Here is a 22,187-nt window from a genome sequence, read left to right on the forward strand (position 1 = left end):
TTTCCCTATCAGACTTAGAATTCTTTGCCAATAGGAGGTATCACTTATTGTTATATCCACAGCAACTAGCAAAGTGACGCATACATGGCCAACAATCAACTTCTTGCTGTGTTCAACCAAGTAGTCATTTTCATCCTTGCCCCCTTCCTGCGCCTTGCCCAGGGCTGTGATTGATTCAGGGTCATTTGTTTCAGCCTCACCTATACTCACGGCAATGACCTAACTCTCCAGGTTCACCCTGGAGACACCGGTAGCTTGTTCTAGCACCTCTTCTAGTCTCCATCTTCTGTGTCTGCAGCAGGCTTGATCGAGGGAGAGGGAAGAAAAGTCTTCTTAAACTCATAGCAAGGAGAAACAGTTGATAATAAACATTTATGTTGGCAAAACCAACTTTGGAGAAGAGTAGTATTTTAGGTAATATCAAATGGCAAAAAGATTTTTAATATTTCATACTAAAAGGCGACAAAAATACAGCTCTTTGAGGGAGAGTCACTAAAAATAAAAGGTTTGTCCTTCCTTCTCAGCCCAAAAGTCCCAGTCAAGGCACGGTAAGCATTTCACAACAGATGCAGGATGCGCAGGCACAGGCAGACGGGAGCGAGAGATCTCAGTGGCCTCCAGGGTTTACGAGACAAGCAAGACTTCCTCCAACTTTCCCACGAAGATCTTCCAAGAGTTCTTCATACTTTATATCATTTCTAAAGAAAGATTTTCTCAAGAAGAAAACGGGCAGCGTGGTTAGGATGCACGCCGGTAATGAGGCACTTCCATGCCTCCCTCCCTCCTCTCCAGGAAACTCAGGTCTTTGATGTGTGACAACCAGCAAACCACCTAATTAGGAGGATGGGGAGGAGCCCAGTAAAAATCAGAGACAGCAGGTGGGAGGGGCCACTGCACCCTCGGTTGACAACAGCAAAAACAGGTAAAGTCCTGGCCCAAATATCTCAGTTATTTCCTTTCAAATGTTTTCATTGACAGATTAAAAAGAGGGAAGAAAGGAGGGAGAAAGGGGAGGGGAGAATGCAGAGAACAGAAGCAGGAGAAAAAGGTCTCTGCAGCTCAGGGAGAAAAAAGCCAAAACTTTTTTGTTCCTTTTGAGGAGTAATGCAGATTAAAACTATATCAACATGAATTATGTTAATATAAACATAAAATTTATGAAAGTATATTTCAGTTTGTAAGAAAAATTCCAACTCCTTCTGAAGCAAATGAACACTATAAATTTATCTCAGGCACTTTAGAGTTAAAAACCCACATTGTAATAAACGGCCCATCTCCTAATCAGGCAAACTCCCAACAGCCATGATTCCTCTGGAGACACGGACTCCCTTCTCGTTCACATCCCTTCATTAACCAACACTTCCCAAGCCTGCCAAGGCCAAGGATTCTGAGTGCTACTAAGTGCTTCTTAGGAGACCAGCAGAGACGGAGGAGGAGGCAGAAGGAGGGGCAGGAGGAGAAAAGGGGGAAGAGTGGGGGGAAGAAGAGAAGAAGGAAAGGAGGGAACAGCAAGCACTGGAAGGGGAAGGAGGAGAAGAAGGAGAAGGGGGTGGGTGCAGGGAAAGCAGGGAGGAGCCTGGAGGATGGGAGGCCATCGAGGAGGAGAGGGTGAAGCAGCAGCAGCAGCAGCTTCAGTGGGGGGGTGAAACCCTAGCACCTGAAGCAGAGAATCAATACTGAGTGTAGAAATTATTTTCTCAGGATTGCTTGTTACTTAGGGAACAAAAATAAACACAGCTAAATGCATTTGTGCTGGGCATTAAAGAAGAAATCGTATTTTTAATCATTAAGGAAGAACAGGAAGCCTGGAAGCCCAGCCCCCGTAAGCACGGATAGGACAGCAGACCTTCCAGGGAACGGGGGCGCTCCACAGCCGAGATGGTGTGCACGAGACGGTGTGCACGTGAGAGCCCTCTGCCCTAAGTCGTAAACACTCCATCACCCGAGTCCCTCCCAGACGCAGCCCTGGAGGAGGCCTGCATTTTGCTCCAACAGAAGCGAGTCCTCCAAGGGTTTCTGTCTCAGCCACGACAGGGTAAGGAGCAAAAGCCCATGTGGCTGTCACGGGGAAGATGCAGAGCAGGGGAGCCTGAGGACCCTCAGAACAAACACCCAGCGCAGGACGGTTCCGTGCCAAAGCAGGGCAGGGCAGGCCAGCCCATCTCGTGCACACATCTGCTTGCACACATGCACACGCACAGAACCACTCTCAGGAAAAGCAGAGGAAGGCACGAGGCCCAATCAGGACAGGATGAGCTCAGGAAGACAGAGGAGGCTGTGACTGGGGAGGGGCTCAGAGGGGGTTTCAAAGGCAAAGTCACCTTCCATTTCTTAAGCCCAGTAATGCATAAAAACAATTCATTCTATTATTTTCCACACGGTACACAGATCCATGTGCACACTCCATAATAAGCACAAACGTAGGCACAGGCTCCCTTCACTCCCTGCCATTCAGGAACATGCCCCGTTTGAGGGGAAATAATGTCAATATCTCACCTAAGAATTCAAAGACAACCAAATAGCTCCCAGCTCACTGACGCCTACGCTCCCATGTCTCCAGAGTGCTGGAGGGAAGTGTAAGTAAGATTCCTCGCAGATTGCCTGGCTTTGCAAAGGAAGAGATGATTGTTGTCATTTTTGTCAATTTAGAGTGGCTTGCAAAATATAACCAGAAACATACAACCACCCAATGACCTGCAATCCCATACGGTCAAGAGAAATGAAAATATATGGTCCACACAAGACTTGCACCCCAACAGTCACGGCAGCTTTATCCCTAAAAGCCAGTCACTGGAAACAGGTGCGGTGTGAACCTGCGGGAGAGGGAGTGTGGATGCACACCGCACGGATATACAGGCTCCGGAGCATCCAGCAATGAGCTGCCGCCTGGACGAGTCTCAGAAGCCTCACCCTGAGTGAATAAGGCCAAACGCAAAAGCAAAAGAATACATCACGTGTGGTCACTGTAGAAAAAGGTAAAAAGTAAGTGAGGCCACCTGGGCAAGATTATGACCGGGAGGAAAGGCTGGCAAGGCTGACTCCACCTCCCTCCTAGCCTCACAGGCGGCTGCCCTCACCCATTGCCGGATGCAGGCACAGCTAACCATGGGAGGAATTCAGTCTGCAGTTGAACTTTAAAGCAAGGATGACAACAGTCCCTCCCTAAAACTGGTCCCCTCCTGGTTCAGGGACTGAAAGCACCTTTTTAAGACTATGGAAAGCCATGAGATTAGGATTATGTGAGGAGTCTGATTCTGCTAAGATGTAAATGTCACTAATGATATCCAGCCATCATCCCTGGCTTGCCTTTCTATAATTCCTTGCTGCTCAGGAGTCGTGCCAGGGGCTATAAAATTTGTGACTTCCCCAATTGCTTCTACAGAAAATAGCACCATCACAAAACCTAAGCTTGGTCTCTTGAGATGTTTTTCAGAGTTTTGCATCTGGCAACCAACTGACCCCACCTGGGCCCATCCTGAGGCCCCACCCAGAGGCAGACTCAGCGCAGAAGACCATTTTCCCCACCCCATGACTTCACCCCCCCGCAACCAATCAGCAGCACCTATACCCCAGCCGCTCCCCACCAAATTATCCATAAAACCCTAGTCTCTGAGTCCTCCCAGGGGCTGATTTGAGTAATAATAAAACTCCTGTCCTTCTACCTCATGGCTCTGAGTTAAACTCTGTCTTTCCTACAATACAATGAATTGGTTTTGTCTGTGCAGCAGACAAGACGAACCCATCGGGCAGTTCCGTGGGCAAAACTAGCCTCTGGTGACAGGAGGCAGAAGGCGACGGGCCTCGGCCAGGAGAAACTGACTGGAAAGGGTGACTGAGGGAGCTTTCTGGGGAGTGGAAATGTTCTCTATCTTGCTTTGAGTGTGATTAAACAGGAGTATACAATTGTCAAAACTCATCAGACTAAACACTTAAGATCTATGCATTTTACTACATATAAATGGCATCTAAAAATTGCCTGGAGAAAAGTTTTTAGAAAGGCATATGAAAAAGGGGTATTCTAAACTTCAAGAGATTTAGAGAGACATGAAATACACAAAATGGAAAACAGAATGGCCCTTTCTGTACACCTCTCAATCTGTTGTTTAGATTGTGAATTACTGAGGCCCTGGTGTGCAGCACCATGAATCTCGAATGGTGTGGAGTCCAAATGCCAAGAGACTCTCAGCAACTCCATTCATCACAGCCACTGTCTTGGAACCACTGGATAAAAAACCCATCCTGGGAGAACCAGGAGGCAACAGAGAGCAACTCTCTCACGCACCATCCTAAGAACCCACTAAGAAAGGGGGTGGGGGGTGGAGGATCCCTTTCCTAGCAGCAACAGAAACTCTAAGAAGCAACTTAATAAGACATGCATAGAGCACCAGGGAGAGACACTCCTACCTCATCGACGGACATACAAAAGCAGAGCTGAATAGCCCAAGAAGCCGCCACTGCCACGGCTGCAAAACACCAGGTCTCCCCAACTGACCTACAAGCTCATACCACCCCAATCAAAAGCTCAACACCGTGGTAGAGAAGGGTTGTTAGCTGGGGCCTGCTAGGAGCAAGGAGAGTTCTGGGGCTCCCACTCAGCTCCTCTGCTGAGACCTAGAGAGCTGGCCTGGCCACGGCGGCCTCCACCTCTGCCTCTCCGGCTCTGCCTTCACAACAGTGAACTCCATCTGCTCCTCACAGCCACCTGCCTTGTGCTGAGACTGGGAATTGCTCTCCTCCTCCTAATCCATCCACAATCAATACAGACTTCGAGAACAAGGCACTTCAGATCTCCCCCAAATCTTAAGATTTCATCAAGTCAGCCATGCTCACACCCTAACTCAGCTCATTCAACCCCTGCCACTTCCAGTCCTGCTCCCGTGCTCAGGGGCCAGGGCTGACAGAAGATGGCAGCAGGAGAGAACCTTAAGTGGGGTGGGTCGGTAGCGAGACTTAGACAACGAAGAAAAAGAGCCCGAGAAAGATGAGCAGGCCCAAGAGGAGGAAACACAGCAGAGGGAGAGGAAAAAGGCCAAGGGCAGCTGGGCTGGGGGTTGGAGCTTGACCTTGACCTTGCCTTGTTTCCAGCAGGTGAGCCAGAGTCACAGGGCACTTTAGGAAGCTGATTGGGGGTGGCATGGAGGAGGTTCCTGCTGAGAGAAGGGTGGGGAGATGGGGTGGGGAACGATGGGAATGGGGGGACCAAGGGGCTGCCTGCATCCGGGACAGTGGCTGACCATCCTTCCAGCAGTCGTTACTGTGAGCACGGCCAGCAGGGGTCACTTAGGGCTTGAGGGAAGGATGGGACTGCCTGTATTGCCAGGCGCGCATGGCCCTTGTTAGTCCCTTGCTGCAAAAGGGTAGAATATAAAGAAAATGGGAAACGGGGCAGGGGGTGATCATGGGTGGCGAAGGGGTCTCTGGGAAGACCTGTGGGAGGCCAGTCATCATCAGGCTCTTCCTGGAGCTCCACTCTGTCCCCAACTCTGCTCTTCAGAGTGTGACTATAATTTCTACAGAACAGATGCCACTTTTTCATAAACTCTAGGGTGCCAAAGGTTGTACGATGCATCACTGTCTTCTATGTCACTGAGGAAAAAACTGCCAATTAAACTATGACATGACATAACACTTTCTCTTTGAATGGAATTTTTATCTGATACTTAGTAAGAAGGGTTATTATCAACTTACTCAGACATGTTTCTCATTTATCATTCTTTTCTTTTTTTTGAGACAGAGTCTTGCTCTGCCACCCAGGCTGGAGTGCAATGGCGCAGTCTCGGCTCACTGCAACCTCCATCTCCTAGGTTCAAGCAATTCTCCTACCTCAGCCTCCTGAGTAGCTGGGATTACAGGTGCCCACCACCACGCCCAGGTAATTTTTACATTTTTAGTAGAGACAGGGTTTCACCACATTGGCCAGACTGGTCTCGAACTCCTGACCTCAGATGATCCGCCCACCTCAGCTTCCCAAAGTGCTGGGATTACAGGCGTGAGCCACCACGCCCAGCCTCGTTTAACATTCTTATGTGACAAATGTCACAACCCAAAGGCAAAAGTCCCAAGTGGCTCCTTCTGCCTCAAAGTCCCCTTCCTACTTTGAGATGACACATGGTGAATAGGTATTTTAAATTAGTTGCCTATTATTAAAGCAAAAAATAGTCATGGTTTTAAAACAGAAGGCACATAGAAGGGTTTTGTGTAAAAAGGTAAAAGTCCCATTCTGCGTCTGCCCCAGGTCATGGTGACAAACGTTCTATGCTTCGCCTCATTTGTGGTACCCTTGCCCCTTAAAATCACATTTTATTCTGGAGTCAGATTCTGAAGTCAGTACAGACCGGATTCAAAATGTATTCTGAGGCCAGGCATGGTGACTCATACCTGTAATCCCAGCACTTTGGGAGGCCAAGGTGGGTGGCTTACCTACAAGGAGTTTGAGACCAGCCTGACCAACATGGTGAAACTCCGTCTCTACTAAAAATACAAAAATTAGCTGAGTGTGGTGACACATGCCTGTAATCCCAGCTACTCGGGAGGCTGAGGCAGGAGAATCGCTTGAAACCGGGAGGCAGAGGTTACAGTGAGCCGAGATTGCGCTACTGCACCCCAGCCTGGATGACAGAGCGAGACTCCGCCTCAAAGGAAAAAAAAATGTATTTTGACCCAACATGCTGCTTTCAATACTAGAATGAGTCAACACAGCAAGACACTAAGAGGTGAAGGAAAACGAGAACAACTAAGGAAGCCACAGGCTGATGTCCCCCTTCCATGTTCACTCCATGGCATCTGAGTGAGTGGAGGAGGGGCAGATCCACCGATTTGCCCTCCATCTATCTATGGATCTACCCACCCATGTACACATATGCCACACCCACCTACACACATTACATATGACAAGCAGGAACGGCTGACTCCTATCAGTCATATGTGCATACACTAAAACTGTTGAATACAGTTTCTTCTTTTGCATTTTAAATTTGATGTATTTTAAGCTGGGCACTGTGGCTCACACCTGTAGTCCTAGGTACTCCTGAGGCTGAGGCAGGGGGATCACTTCAGCCCAAGAATTCAAGGTTAGTTAGCCATGATCACACCACTGCACTCCAGCCCGAGTGACAAAGCAAGCCACCACCTCTACAAAAAAAAAAAATTAAAAATTAGCTGGGCATGGTGGCACACATCTGTAGTCCCAGCTACCCGAAAGGGTATGGCAAGAGGAGAGCTTGAGCCCAGGAGGTTGAGGCTGCAGTAAGCTATGACTGCATCACTGAACTCTAGCCTGGGCAACAGAGCAAGATCCCTCTAAAAATATAAAAACAAATAAATAAAAATAAATTAAAAAAAAAAAAACATATGGCTCACACCTATAATCCCAGCACTTTGGGAGGCCGAGGCAGGCAGATCACTTGAGGTCAGGAGTTTGAGGCCAGCCTGGCCAACACAGTGAACATAGTGAAGCCCAGTCTCCACTAAAAATACGAAAATTAGCCAGGCATGGTGGCACGTGCCTATAGTCCCAGCTACTTGGGAGGCTGAGGCAGGAGAATCGCTTGAACCCAGGAAGCTGCAGTGAGCCACTGCGCTCCAGCCTGGGTGACAGAGCAAGGCTCTGTCTCTAAATTAATAAACAAACTATGTTTTAGATATCTTCCCGTAACAGAAATAAGTCTTAAATAATTCTGTGTTTTGTCCAAGTCTGAAATCCTTCAGAGGGAGGAGGATTAGAAAAGGAATGCTTTGGTAACTTTCTCTTTCTTCTATGTTTATCCATTTATTTTTCTTTACTATTTTTTCTGAGGTCACTTATGGTCATTTATATTTTCCTAGAAAATTATGCATCGCATACAAGTTTTCCAATTTATCTGCAAAGTTTTGCAAAGCACTCTTTTATGACTCTCGATTTCCTCAACTCTTGAGTTATTTCTCCCTGATTATCTGTGCTTTCTTCTTGAATTTTGTTGGAATTTAGCTAAGATTTTTGTTTATAAAAACAAAACTTATAACTAAAAATTCTACACAAAGATGACTTGACCTTAGGGCATGTTCCAGTCTGGGGTAAGCAGCGTGTTGATTAAGGAGCCTGCCACACATGAGGCCCTTTAGAAGCAACCCTTCCTTATACAAGCCGTGAGTAATCCTCCCGGTTCTGCCATGCGCTTTAAATCCTGCCACCCAGCTCTCCAATCACAGGTGATTACAGAGGACTGCCTCACTCCCTCAGAACCTACCTGCAGATGGGCCAGTTACCCGGGGGACCGCGTGAAGCTAAGCAGAGCTGATCGGCCTCTCTAGGTTGGGAAGGCAGTGGACTGCACTCAGTCTTCCACGTGCTGGGCCGGGAGCCCACCGAGGGGAGCGCCCTCACCACAGCCCGTGCGGCCCTCACCTGGGAGGGTCTTTCCCGATGTCCGCCTCCATGGCTCCCCTGTTGTGCCTCAGCACCTGCATCAATGGCCCTCAGGCATGCCCCCAGTTTTCTGTGTTTCAGACACCACAGCGTGGGGGAATCTCCTAATACTGTAGTCCAAAATGAGGGTATGACCCCCTGGCCTAGGGGCCACATCACAAGGCACTGGATCTGGCGTACCCTCTCTCTCCTCTTGCTGGAAGTAAATGGTACCACCTGAGCCTGGCATCTGTTCTCAGGGACTTTGAACCACACACTCCCTTGTCCCTGGGTGGCACTTGTCTGTCTTTTACACGGGCCATACAGCCTGGCCATCCAGTGAAGCATCGAACACTCTTGTGGGGGAAATTTAATGTTGAAAATCCAGTGACGCAATGCAGTGGGCAGAGAGCGGAAGCTGAAGCAACAGAGGAAAGGTCAGAAGGTGGTTTAGGACCAGGGACCACTAGCATGTGAGCGCAGCTGGCTCCTGTGGGGACCCCTGGGCCCAAACAGACAGAGTCCCATCAAAGATGACTACATCAGAAAGGAAGCACCCAGCCCGCACACACAGGGAGGCGTAGGAACGTCCTGCAGGGTAACTGCCGGGTGGGGAGCAGAGACCCACAGGGCTGCAGCACGGTGGAGACCGGGCACTGGCGTGGACACGCACCATCTCCTGCTGAGCTCCTGGTCCACCATGAGCCTCCAACCCGCACCCAGACTTCACAGAGGTCCAGCTCCTCAGCCACTCTACCTGCACTCACCCCGACAGGAGCTTTCTCCCGACATACACTCCAGGTGGAGAGACCACAGCTCTAAGAAAACCAAAAGACTCCTAACGAAAACACACAGGAATCTTAAGGGATTGGTATTAAATTATATACTATATATATGATCAGTATAGTCAATAGTCATAGAACCTCTTTTCCTTTTTCAATTAGAGACAAGGTCTCACTATGTTGCCCAGGCTGGTCTCCAATTCCCGAGCTCAAAGGATCCTCCTGTCTTGGCCTCCCACAGGCATGAGCCACGGTGCTTGGCTGAACCTCTTAATAGTTTTATGAAACAAATTATCAAGGCCAAGGCTCTTTTAAGAATTAAATGTTATCATGAGGCTCTCAGCAGACATCACACATATTATTTGGAAAGGAAACAAGTCCTCACAACAGAAATTATACCTTATTCAACTCAAAAGTCTCCATTTTGAACTCTTAGAACTCAACAATAAAGACAAACAGCCCAAGTAATAAATGGACAAAGGACTTGAATAGACTTTCCTCCAAATGGCCAATAAGCACATGAAAAGAAGGGCAACGTCATTAATCACCAGGGAAATGCCAACCAAAACCACGTGAGATGCCACCGATCACAATAACAACAATGAAAGAAACAGGAAGTCACAGATGTTGGGAGGAGGTGGACAGACTGGAGCCCTCATACACTGCCAGCAGACGTGGAGAAACAGTACAGCCACTGTGGAAAATAGATGGGGAGTGCCTCAGGGAGGTAAAACACAGTGTCACCATATGACCCAGCACTCCCACTCCTGGGCAGAGGCCTACACAAACACGAGTATGTACATATTCATAGCCAAAAGGTGGAAACCACGCAAAGTGTCCATCAACAAATGAACGCATAAAATAGAAATGTAGGATATCCATACAATGGATTTTCAGCTATAAAAAGAGTTGAGGCTGAGGCAAGACGATCACTTGAAGCTAGGGGCTCAAGACCAGCCTGAGCAACAAAGCAAGATCCTATCTCTACACATGCACACACAAAAAGGATTAAATTACTGATACATGCAATAACATGGATGAATCTTAAAAACATTCAAGATGCGGCCGGGCGCGGTGGCTCAAGCCTGTAATCCCAGCACTTTGGGAGGCCGAGATGGGCGGATCACGAGGTCAGGAGATCGAGACCATCCTGGCGAACACGGTGAAACCCCGTCTCTACCAAAAAATACAAAAACTGGCCGGGCGAGGTGGCGGGCGCCTGTAGTCCCAGCTACTCCGGAGGCTGAGGCAGGAGAATGGCGTAAACCCGGGAGGCAGAGCTTGCAGTGAGCTGAGATCCGGCCACTGCACACTCCAGCCTGGGCGACAGAGCAAGACTCCGTCTCAAAAAAAAAAAAAAAAAAAAAAAAAAAAAAAAACATTCAAGATGCTAAGTGAAGAGCCCAGACGCACAAGACCACATACTGTACGGCTCCGTTTGTGTGGAGAACCTAGAACAGGCATCTCCAGAAACAGAAGGCAGACTGCGGGGAGGGGAGATGAAAAGTGACTGCCGATGCGTTTTGGGTTTCCCTTTGGGGTAAGGAAAGTGTTCTGGTACTAGGCAGTTATGACAGTTGCACAAGATTGCAAAGATGTTAAAAACCAATTGAGTCGTACATTTTTTTTTTTAGATGGAGTCTCACTCTGTCGCCCAGGCTGGAGTGCAGTGGCGCAATCGTGGCTCACTACAACCTCCACCTTCCGGGTTCAAGCAATTCTCTCACCTCAACCCCCCAAGTAGCTGGGATTTCAGGCGCCCACCACCACACCCGGCACATTTTAAAAATATTTTTAGTAGAGACAAGGTTTCACCACGTTGGCCAGGCTGGTCTCCAACTCCTGACCTCAGGTAATCTGCCCACCTCGGCCTCCCAAAGTGCTGGGATTACAGGTGCAAGCCACTGTGCCCAGCCGAGTTGTACATTTTGAAACGGTGAACTTGACGTTACGTGCTTTATATGTCCATTTTTTAAAAATCTCCATTATGTGTCACACCAACAAGTAAATTGTGGACATTTGGGAGGGAGCTGTCCAGAAGCCTCCGTGAACACCCAAATTCAAGAACACCACTGTGACATATGGTTTTCCCTGCAAAATGAAATCAAGTCCCGCAGACACTTTGAAGTGGCCGTCCCCCTCCAATCTGTTATTGATCGTTTCCCCCTTGATCAGCACTTTCCAATTTGGCTGGAGCGGGATTTTACAACTCTTCGTAGTTGCATATGGTGAGCATACGGTGGGTTCCTCATCGTCACCTCCAAATTTAGCTTTCCATTCTTTAACACATCATCACATCTTCCACTTTCTGACTTCAAAGCAGCACTTCCAACCCTCGCCAGGCACCTGCCTGTCCTTCAGAGCCATCTCCACATCGCTCTGTATCACGGTCCCCAAGTTAACTCAGGAAACACACATGGCACGTGAGATCTGTGAAACCACGACAGCTGAGCTACGGTTTTAGTCCCAGCCTGACAGTGGGGGGCCCTCATTTGCAATTTGTCACACACACAGACAACTCCCTTGTTAAAGGGAACATGATGATGAGAGATAATATCTTCAAGAGGCCTGTTAAGGACAGAGCTAAGCCCCTATTTCTCTCTAAAAATATTACACTTCAAGTAGGTCAATTAATAGAGGAGAGTCAGGAAGAGGAGATACCAGCAAGAGGATAAAATCAGAGACAAGGCAGGATGGGAAGGGGCTTAAGGCAGCAAGACTCTGGGCAGAATGTTCTGGGAATGGCCTCCACCACCTCAACCAGGAGGGAGAGGAAGGGATAAGGGACAGAAAGGGACAGGAAGTAAGGATCTGATGACCAACCACCATGGCCTCCCTGGTGCAAATGCTTTACATACTTTTATTCTCTCCATTAATTCTCATTTGCATGTACAAATCTTAAAAGTAACTTGTAAATAGTAACTTGTAAAAGTAACAAGTAAATATTAACTTGTCCAAAGTTACATTTCTAAGAAGTGGCAAAGCCAGAACTAAACCAGTTCACATTCTTTCCACAGTTAAGCTCTCCCCCCCCCGCACCCCTCAGTGCACTGGTAGAGAGGAGACCACATTTCCCAGGGAGTTTCCCTGCCAGTGAGAGGGGTGCGCCCACCCAGGAAGGGAAGGAGCGGCGAGCCCAGCACGAGTCTGTGGACCTACGAGGCAGAGGGGAGGAGGCGGACTCCACCGATCCTCCCTGGGCCGTGATTAAACGGGCTGCGGCCCATGCTGCAACCCACTCTAGTCAACACGCGTGCTCTTCAATCCCAAATGGGCTCTCCAGCGAATCCCCTCGGTGGTCTCAGAGAGCAAGAGTCCAACACAGGGCTGGCCAGCAAGGGCCCCTCCGGGACCAGCTCCAATGGACTGAAACCCTGAGGGGTCTAGTCACAACTGGCTGCCATCCTCCAGGCAGCTGCAGAATGATGCCTTTCTTTCGTTCTTCTTTCTGTAATGTGTTTGGTGTGCCTAAAAGAATTTATAGGTCACGTCACTAAGGTACTCGGAGGGATGGCAGTGGGTGGCAACACCTTTACACTCTGGTACAATTGGTCTAAAGAGTCCGGAATAAACTGCTTTGCATAATCTAACCTCGCTTCCAGAAGCTGCTTCCAATACCATGGCCTCTGGGGACAGGGCAAGGCAGGAAGTGCGTGGGCAGAGCTGATTACGAAGGCTTCTGGCTGAAGAGCATGAATCAGAATTCTCACCGAACACGACACGCACGTGTAAAAGCTGTCAGGCGAGAAGCGCTAGCAAGGAGGGAAGACGAAGTGGGAGAGCACTGCTGAGGCCAAGGCAAAAATATAAGTAAAATGCTGGTCATAGAACAGTTCTTAACTTTCTGGGCAGTAAGCAGTTAAGCGAAACTGTCAAAACGCAACAGTTAACCCCAAGACAACCAGAAGATATGGTCTGTACCATCCTGCAACTGTAACGAGTACACAGGCAAAGTGCTTCACACCAGGTACTGAATTATGCAAGCTGTGAGCCATCCACCCACAGTTCCGCCTTTGCCCATGAGTCCTCATTGGCAGCTTGTCACAGAAACTCAAGGTGCATGAAGCCCAACCTTAGGACCCACAGAGAAGGAAGTCAGGTGAGTGTGGGCAGGAGGAGGGAGGGCTGGCGGCAGGGCAGACAGCAAGACAGGGATGGATGATGGAATGGTAATGGCATCAGGGTAGCATGCCAGGGATGCTGCCAATCGCAATTATAGGGCCATTTTCACCAGCTGAACTGGACTGTCAATTTGGAACTAATGTCGCAACGTGAATGCCCTAAGCAGGAGTCACTGTGAGTAATAGTCCACCTTGGGCTGTTCCACAAATAGCTTTGGAGCACCTCCAGATGTAGGATACTGTTCTAGGGCAACTTAGCTGCTTCTTCCCCGATTATCCACATCTGACCCTGAAAATCCTAAGAAAAGGTAGAACTCACTTATTTATGGGTCTTCACTGCATCTGTATTAGCCCATTTTCACGCTGCTGATAAAGACATACCCAAGACTGGGAAATTTACAAAAGAAAGAGGTTTAATAGACTTAGAGTTCCACACGGCTGGGGAGGCCTCACGATCATGGCGGAAGGCAAGCAGGCGCAACTCACATCTTACATGGATGGTGGCAGGCGAAACAGAGCTCATGCAGGGACGTGAGACTTATTCACTACGGACAACAGCACAGTAAAGACCCGTCCCCATGATTCAATTACCTCCCACCAGGTTCCTCCTACAGCATGTGGGAATTGTGGGAGTTACAATTCAAGATGAGATCTGGGTGGGGACACAGCCAAGCCATATCGGCACCCATCTATAAAATTCATCTCAAAACATTTGGGGGTGGGGGGCACAGGCAAGCGAGTGACTTGTGCTGATACCAACTGCTTTGCCCACAAAGCAGAGGCCTGTCTAATCATCCCAGGGAAAAGAAGACACGTGGATCTTAGAAGCCATCCGTGCAGCGCTCCCCAAAGCCAACCCAGCCGCCTGACTAGGTGCCTTCCACCACACCTAGCGGCGGGAGCACTCAATACCAAGGGTTTCACAGTTTGTCACACATGGCCACACGACACTCCCCGTGAGGCGGACAGGTCAAGCAGCAGCCCCATTCAGGGACAAGGAGAAGACGTCTGGATTCCAATTATCCTCACTACAAACCCCTATACAACATGGAATTACACATAAACATGCAGTTCTGCAAGTGACACTTGTGCCTAAAATCCAAAAGACACACCTGTTAAGTGTCCAAAGTAGAACCAAAACAGTCCACCACTGGCCTTCACAACCCCCTTGCTCCCCGAACCCTCTCCTCCCAACAGGAGGTATAGTCATCAGCTTCGATTCAATCAAAGCATCTCATAAAAGCATACAAACAACTCTATTATCAATACCATGGAAAGGATGATTGTCATTTACATTAAAATGCAATAACAATTTCTACTGGGCTAATGAACCAGATCTTGGGAGCTGTTTTGTTCTCTCCTTGAACATACTCTGCTTGGGGTTAGGCACTATAAAAAACATGTTTATCTAACAGTAAAACCAACTTTCATCCCTTAACCACAAATTAACTGTGTCACATCTGAGAAGCACGCTGAACTGAAGGGAAGCTGGCATTCAAAACCTGTTCACTGTAATCCACAAACCAGGGCTGTGCGTGGATAACTAAGAACTGTTGGCCACATGGAAACTGACTCAACCTGACCGCTCAGCTCCCTGGAAGCCCCACGGCTGCCACACGGGACTTGCTGCCTTCACTACTTGCAGACCTGGACAAGATGAGAACGAGTTCCTACAACAACCTGGCTCCGTGACTGAGGAGCACCCTCCGTCGCCTCCTCTAGACACACCTGCCCGACGCACGGACTCAGTCAGTGGAGGCACTGCCACGCTATTTCATCTTCCTTAGTAAATGATCCATATTCCCAAAGAAACTTATTTTTAAGGCACCGGAAGAATTAAAGCTCACCCCAAGTGAAGAGGTGTGGCCTCTGCTCCTGGTGTTGTCCCCTCTCTCTAGGGAAAGAAGGACCCAGAGAGCGAGGTCCCTCCTGTTTGCCTTTTTCCACAGGCTCCAGCTCCCAACTTCCATCCTGTACTAAACTGCCAGAAAACCCAATTTGTTAGAAAAATTCTCTTAAAAGATAAATTCTTCACTGTATGCTCCCAGCTTTATAATAATCTCCTACTCCCAACTCCCAATAAAACTTTCATTTGAGACTTATGATGGAATGAGTGAGGTTTTACTGCAGAATTTTCCACTGAAACAACGGTCGGCATTTTTCCTCCAATCTCTGGCAGAACACAAATCTATGCACCGACGAGGTAATAAGGCAAAGCCTTAAATTTAATCAGAAGACACATTTCATCAGTGGCAAACTGATAAATCATTTAGAAAAGGGCTCAATGGGCCTGAGCAAGGAAACACAGGCCAGACAGTGGCTGGCAGCCTTCAGAAAAAATATAATCACCATGGTTTCTCTCAATTCCTTTTGCACTGGAATCACCTATATCAAAAGCCAGAAAAATGAAGAGGAACAAGCAAGCGTTCCAGCATCGGAAGAACAAGTCCAAGCTTCCAGCATCGGCAAGGAAATCATTAGAGGCTTCCAGGCACCACTCTGGTGCCACCGATGGGGGTCCGGCTTTCTGCACCTCCTGGACGGACGCTACCGGTGAGGAAACAGGCATTTCCTACTCTGCTCCCATCCATGACAGCGTGGCGGCAACAACTCCGGCAAACTTTAATGAAAATAACCTCATTTCCATTCAATGACCCAAGGTTTTCCACTCTTGCAATAAAGGACACAGAGAAAGAGAAAACCAGATATATGGGTCTTTCCATCGAAGGCCTGGGAAATTTAATAACGCCCCCATTGTTCTACTGCAGATGGCACATCAGCCTCTTTTTATTACTGCAGAAACTCGAGAGCCCTGTAGAGTGCAATCAAGTGGTGCGTGTTTAGCCTCGCAATGTTTCAAAGGACCCTGATTTACAGTCAGGAACCAGGCCCCTTGCACACAAACATCTGAGCTTGCTAAGTACTTCCTGTTTTGTGCAAACTCTAGAAGGCAGCATGAGGTCTGCCCCACACTGACAGCCGCGCTATCTATGCCAGGCCTCCCTCCCTCTGTCCTGTAACCCACGGAAAGCTGTGAGGAGAAGTGTACCACGCGCACCAGGGCAGGTGCTATTATTACCCAGTGCATATGGCACAGCCCCACGCTCACACCAGAGAGCCGGTCAGAGGTATCCTGTGACATCCGACACCTTAGGCTAATTTCTAAAATAGATGAGGCCCACCCATGGTTAGTAGCAGGAAATTTTTAAACATTTTTATTGTATTTAAAAATGAATGCAATAGTGTTGGCATTCGAAAAGCAAATATTAGGTATCCATTGTTGTGGTTTTGCTTCCTGAATGCAGACAAAAGATCCCACTCTGTGTGCATGAACGGCTTCTTTCTAGGCTGCAGCGGATACTTTATTCCAGATTCCACTTCATAAACCAGCCCAGATGGGATCCCGCCTGCGCTGGTACCTTTTCCGAAGCATCCTGTAATCTTGACACATTCTCTATCGCACCAGCCCTTCAAATGATCTCTTACTCAGAAAATTATTTTGCACATCCATTCTTGAAATGTGGCCAACTTTAACAAATTTTCCCAGACTACAGATCATCCAGAGGACTGCACCCCTTTGCACCTGTGCTCGCCGTCCGAGTAAAACTGTGCCACTGTCACAGGAAGGGAATCCTCCATCCTGCACTGAGTCTGCACTGTCATCTTTCTGGCTGTCATCACTGACCCACATGGAAAGGTGGCCTTCCCTACCTCATGATGCCTCTTCTCAATGCCATGGAGAGATCTGCTCCTAGACAGAAATTTAGATTAAAAATAACAGATGCCACTTTAGAAGATTCCATTTCCTGTCAGCTAGCATCAACAAGCTGGTATCTACCAAGCAAAACTAATAAAGCTAGCAGTACTTAAGCAACTAAGTACTTAAGTTGTACTAAGTACTAAGTTAAGTTAACTAAGTACTTAAGTTAAGTTAACTAAGTACTTAAGTTGTACTAAGTTGTACTAAGTACTAAGTGCTTAAGTTGCTTAAGCAGCTAAGCAACTCTTAGCACTCAAAAAAAAAAATTGTAAATCATAGCAAATGGAATACACATACAATATCTTGAAATATTAAACACATGTATTCTGAAAGGCTATATTTCCTTATCTAATAATTCTTGGAAAAGAAGAAACTAGTTATAATGGCAGAGACTCATTGTAGAAAGAACACAATTGGTAGATCTGCATTTATTGGGTTACATTCTTTTTTAAACAAATGTATCTAATAAAGCGCAAAGGTACAAAGCCAAACCCAGGAGATGGCCAGAAGTAGCCAGAAAGGCATTCCTCTGAATTTCCATGGTGTTGGTTAATGACACGCCATATACCAACACGACCATGTCTTCCAATACTGCCACTCTGCCCCACACTCCTGTAAGCGCCCATCTCACCATGCTGAGACCCCAGGGTACCTTCAAAGTCTTCAAAGAAGCTATTTTCTACAGAAAACACAAGGCATCTCAACTACATTTTTATAGGACTCCGCCATCCAAATCTCTCTCCAGTCCTCATCTCATCCCCAAACGCACTGCGCTCTCAAGAAAAAGGCTATGGCACGTTTACATAAACCACCAAGAGGCAACGAATTTGAGAGAGGAAAAAGTAAAGCCATTAGGCATCAATAAAAAACCCATGAAGGCACTGCCTTCTAAAGAACAAAAGTCTGCTATTGTTGACTTGACAAGTCGGTAATGCAAAGCATAAAGGTACACCCTAAGACACAGAGATGCTTCCTAACAGTTAGCTCACGACTGGAAGCAACAGCAGAAATGACCTAAGGACATTTTTAAAGGCAGGGAAAAAATCATTTTTGGCTATTCTCTTACTCTAAGAATGTAAATAACGTATAAGGAATCCCTAAATCCCAGATTATATGGATAAAGGATCCACAAATCAAAATTCCAACCAAATAAGTGTTCAAAAGGTTGCATAAATCATGTGTTTCCATGAGGCTTACATCAAAAAGGGGAGAGTAAAACTCGCAGGAGACGCGCAGGTAAGGCACTTTCTCAACCTGCGTTCTTCATTATGTTCCTTTAGGTAACTCGAGTCCCCACCACGCAAAGCTGAATACAGGGCACCTCCATAAGCACCCAAATTCCTAGTATTTTATTAAATTTATTAAATCTCCAAACCAGTTAATAAGAAAGGCTAAAGGTCTTTGGGTGGATTACAAGTAACTTAAGATCTTAAAGGCAATTTGACAGAGTTATACTCTATGCCACTTTTCTTTAAAAAAAAAAAAAAAAAAAAAAAACTGTAAGATATAAGCAAAAAAACCCACACACACTAATTGGTAACTGGCTCCCTAAAAAGAACCTTATCTTTTGAATCAAAGACAAAGTGTATAATAGGTGTCATCTTTTGAATGTTGGGTGCTTCTTGTGCAACTATTTGAAAACTGAAGACACGAGGAATAGCATTAACTAGTTGAGGTTAAAGAAAAATTATTGAAAATACATTTCCTGAGAAAAATTAAAACCATGGTTAAGAGCAACAAGAATACTTTTTCTTTTCTAAAAATCTGGAACAAACTTAAGCAAAATAAGTTGGACTGTCCAATGCAAGACTCACAATAATGTGTACGTCGTCAAGACAATACAGCCACCAACAGCCAGCAGGCAGAACGCAGGCACACGAAACACAGTGCGCAGGCACCATGCCGCACAAGGGCAAGGTGTGCATGGAATTCTCACTTGGGTCCAAAGAGGGTTGGAAACCAAGGAACTGGAGTTTCCCTGTAAGAAGGAAAGTGAAGCACGCTTACCCTTGGCTGCCAGTTCTCGTACTGCTTCTGTAAATTTGCACCGATGGTTTCCAGAGCTTTCTGAGGACCCATCGACAGAGGATCTGAGGAAGCAATGGAAAAGAGAAAGTTCTTTATGTCTGCGTTTCCTCCTCTGCTAGGCCTCTCTTCCACAGTTTCTCCTTATATAACGCACTTCAAAGTCACCTTTGACTAAAAGCCACACAACGCATAAGGTTGATCAGTGTTAACCAGATTCACGGAACAGCTAAGGTGCTCAAACAAGCTGACACGCCGTGAAAGCCAGTGTTTTAACATCACGGCCAAGTGACTGCTGTTCTTCTACCCACATTCATTTGTATTTCGGCACCTGCAGCTTTCCCGCACTTGCACTGCTTTATTCTCAGGCTCCTGCTCAAGCTTTCTATGAGAAGGCAGCTCTGCAGTAACAGCATCTGCTTCCTCCTGTTCAAACTATGGCTCTCATTGGTACAGGAAAAGGAGGAGAGAAAAGACAAAGAAGTGACATTTTTTAATTAATTTTCATCTGCACTCAGTTTTCCCACAAAAAAAATCTGTTTCACAAACATACATTCATGTCCAGGATTTACCCGTTTATTTCAGGAGTGGGTTCCAGAGCAATTACCTCTAAATCAGCAGTTCTCAAACTTGTTTGGTCTCAGGACCCCTTTGTGCTCTAAAATTATTGAAAACCCCAAAGAGCTTTGACTTATGTTGTTGTATCTATCAATATCTACTCTACGTGAAATTCAGATAAGATTTTTTAAATATTTCTTTCTTCATTTTAAAAACAATAACAAACTCATTGTATTTTAACATATTTATTATAAAAATAACTATTTTTTCCAAAAAAGTTTAGTGAGAAGAGCAGCATTTTTGTGAATTTCTGGAATATGTGGTTTAGTACAGGATGGGTGATTCTCATCCATTTTTGCATTCGCCTGTGGCAATTCATGGTTTCAGTGACTGCACACGTGGAAACCCCTACCTCATACACATATTTATCATTAGAAAACAGAAGAGTATCTTAAAATGCTATTTTACATAATCATGACTCTTTTTGTTTGATACTACACCAAAAATTATCAAGTGGTAATTTCCTTCAGATTATGAGATGTACTATCTGAAACCACATCGACGAACTTTTTGTATGCTATCACATTAAAATTAACTGCTCTTTGCTGCACCTTGAGTGGATTTTTTTACCCATATATTATTTTGTACCATCAAACATTGACCATTTGGAAAATATCGGCTCGTTGAACTATACAGATCTTATACATTTCATTCTCCAATTTTTTAAAAAAATCCACACTCATTAACATTATCATGATCTCATCAGAAATGTCTTAAGTACTAAGAAGTTGCCAGGCTCAGCCAGGTGTGGTGGCTCACCCCGTAATCCCAGCACTTTGAGAGGCCAAGATGGGTGGATCACCTGAGGTCAGGAGTTTGAGAGCAGCCTGACCAACATGGTGAAACTCCATCTCTTCTAAAAAAACAAAAATTAGCCCGTCGTGGTGATGGGCACCTGTAATCCCAGCAACTCAGGAGGCTGGGACAGGAGAATCACTCGAACCCGGGAGGCAGAGGTTGCAGTAAGCTGAGATCACACCACTGTACTCCAGCCTGGGTGACAGAGTGAGACTCTGTCTCAAAAACCACCACCACCACCGCAACAACAAAGAAGTTACCAGGCTCATAGTGGTAGGTATAAGGTTTCCACATTTTATTTTTTTTATTTGAAATCTCAAATTTTATCAATGGAAACAAACACTGTCAGGTGCTTTCCTTAATGTGACAGGCTCATGTCATTCATTTTCCAGAAAGCATCTGCCAACTACTCCAGGTCTCTCTGTTGGGGGTAAAATGCTATCAAACAGCACCACATGCTACAGAGAAATGCTGTGTGAAAGCAAGAGCCAATCAACACAGCAAATTTTGTTAGTGTCTTAAGAAATTCTCGTAGTCACCCCTACCTTCAGCAACCACGCCCCATCAGTTGGCAGCCATCCACATAAGGCAGGACCTTCTGTCAGCCAATTAAATGCTAAAAGATTACGACTCGCTAAGGCTCAAGTGATCATTAACATTTTTCAGCAGTTTTTAAGTAAAAGTGTGTATGTTCTTTTGGACACAATGCTACGGCACACTTCACAGACTACAGTACAGTGTAAAGGTAACTTTTATATGTACTGACAGCAAAACGTTCATGTGACCCGCTTACTGCTGTTGTCTAAAACCAAACCCGCAGTATCGCTGACAGGTGCCTGTATAGTTTTGGGCACTATTTAATTTTTTCTTTTTTAGCTATATGTATGCTGCTCTGATAAAAAAAATAAAAATAATAATAATAAATAAATAAATATCATGACATTAATAAGATTCTACAACTGGAAAGGGCCTTCGTCCATAGATAGGTCAATGTCATCAAGGGCTTCTCAAAACAGAGATGCCAGGTCCTAACTTTCTGGAAAGTCTAATTCAATGGTTCTAATTCAATGGACACCTCTGGCTGAAAAAAGCTTGGTAAAAATCAGGTAATATTTAACTTCTCTGGAAGAATTGTGGTAAATTTGTTATAATCTGTAATCCGTGACTTCAGAAATTACCTACTGGTCTTCATTTCTCTCAGGAACAAGGTTCTAAGGTCTCAAAAAAAATCACAGTGATCCAAATCAACTGTGCTGTGATCAGACCCACAAGTTAGGAATGGATTGGGATCTGAAAAATAAAAAATTGGGGCCACGAAGTGCATAAACAAAGCAAAGGAAAGCAAAAAATAGCTTTAAGAAACAGATGCCAAAGAGCAGGCCTTGCCACATGCATGGAGGAGCAAAGCAAGTGCACAGGGCTGGCCGGAAGGCATTGAGCGCACAGGGCTGGCTGGAAGGCACTGAGCGCAGAGGGCTGGCTGGAAGGCATTGAGTTCAGTCACCCATACTTAACTGCAGCAGCCAGCATGGTCGCAGCCCACGGCTATCATCTATGGTAAGAAAACAGAAATGGTCTCCTCCGTACAGAGATAAAGGACCTATCCATACATCACGATGGTCAGCGGTGGCTCACGCTATGCACGCTCTCCAGTGACCCACGGACAGAGGGAGAAGGGAGGGAGTTCCCATTCAAGGAGT

At 46.4% G+C, this 22,187-nt stretch overlaps 1 protein-coding gene across 1 annotated transcript in view; it reads right to left on the minus strand.

Annotated features, from left to right (window-relative positions):
* The window catches only part of RPTOR (regulatory associated protein of MTOR complex 1), a 418,321-nt gene that overhangs the window by 303,483 nt on the left and 92,651 nt on the right, over positions 1 to 22,187 (minus strand). Inside the window, exon 3 of the mRNA XM_030923092.1 lies at positions 19,054 to 19,136. Coding sequence (XP_030778952.1) covers positions 19,054 to 19,136 — 83 coding nt within the window. The remainder of the gene's footprint in view (positions 1 to 19,053; positions 19,137 to 22,187) is intronic.

Source organism: Rhinopithecus roxellana, chromosome 19 (assembly GCF_007565055.1).
Source record: "Rhinopithecus roxellana isolate Shanxi Qingling chromosome 19, ASM756505v1, whole genome shotgun sequence".
NCBI lineage: Eukaryota > Metazoa > Chordata > Mammalia > Primates > Cercopithecidae > Rhinopithecus > Rhinopithecus roxellana.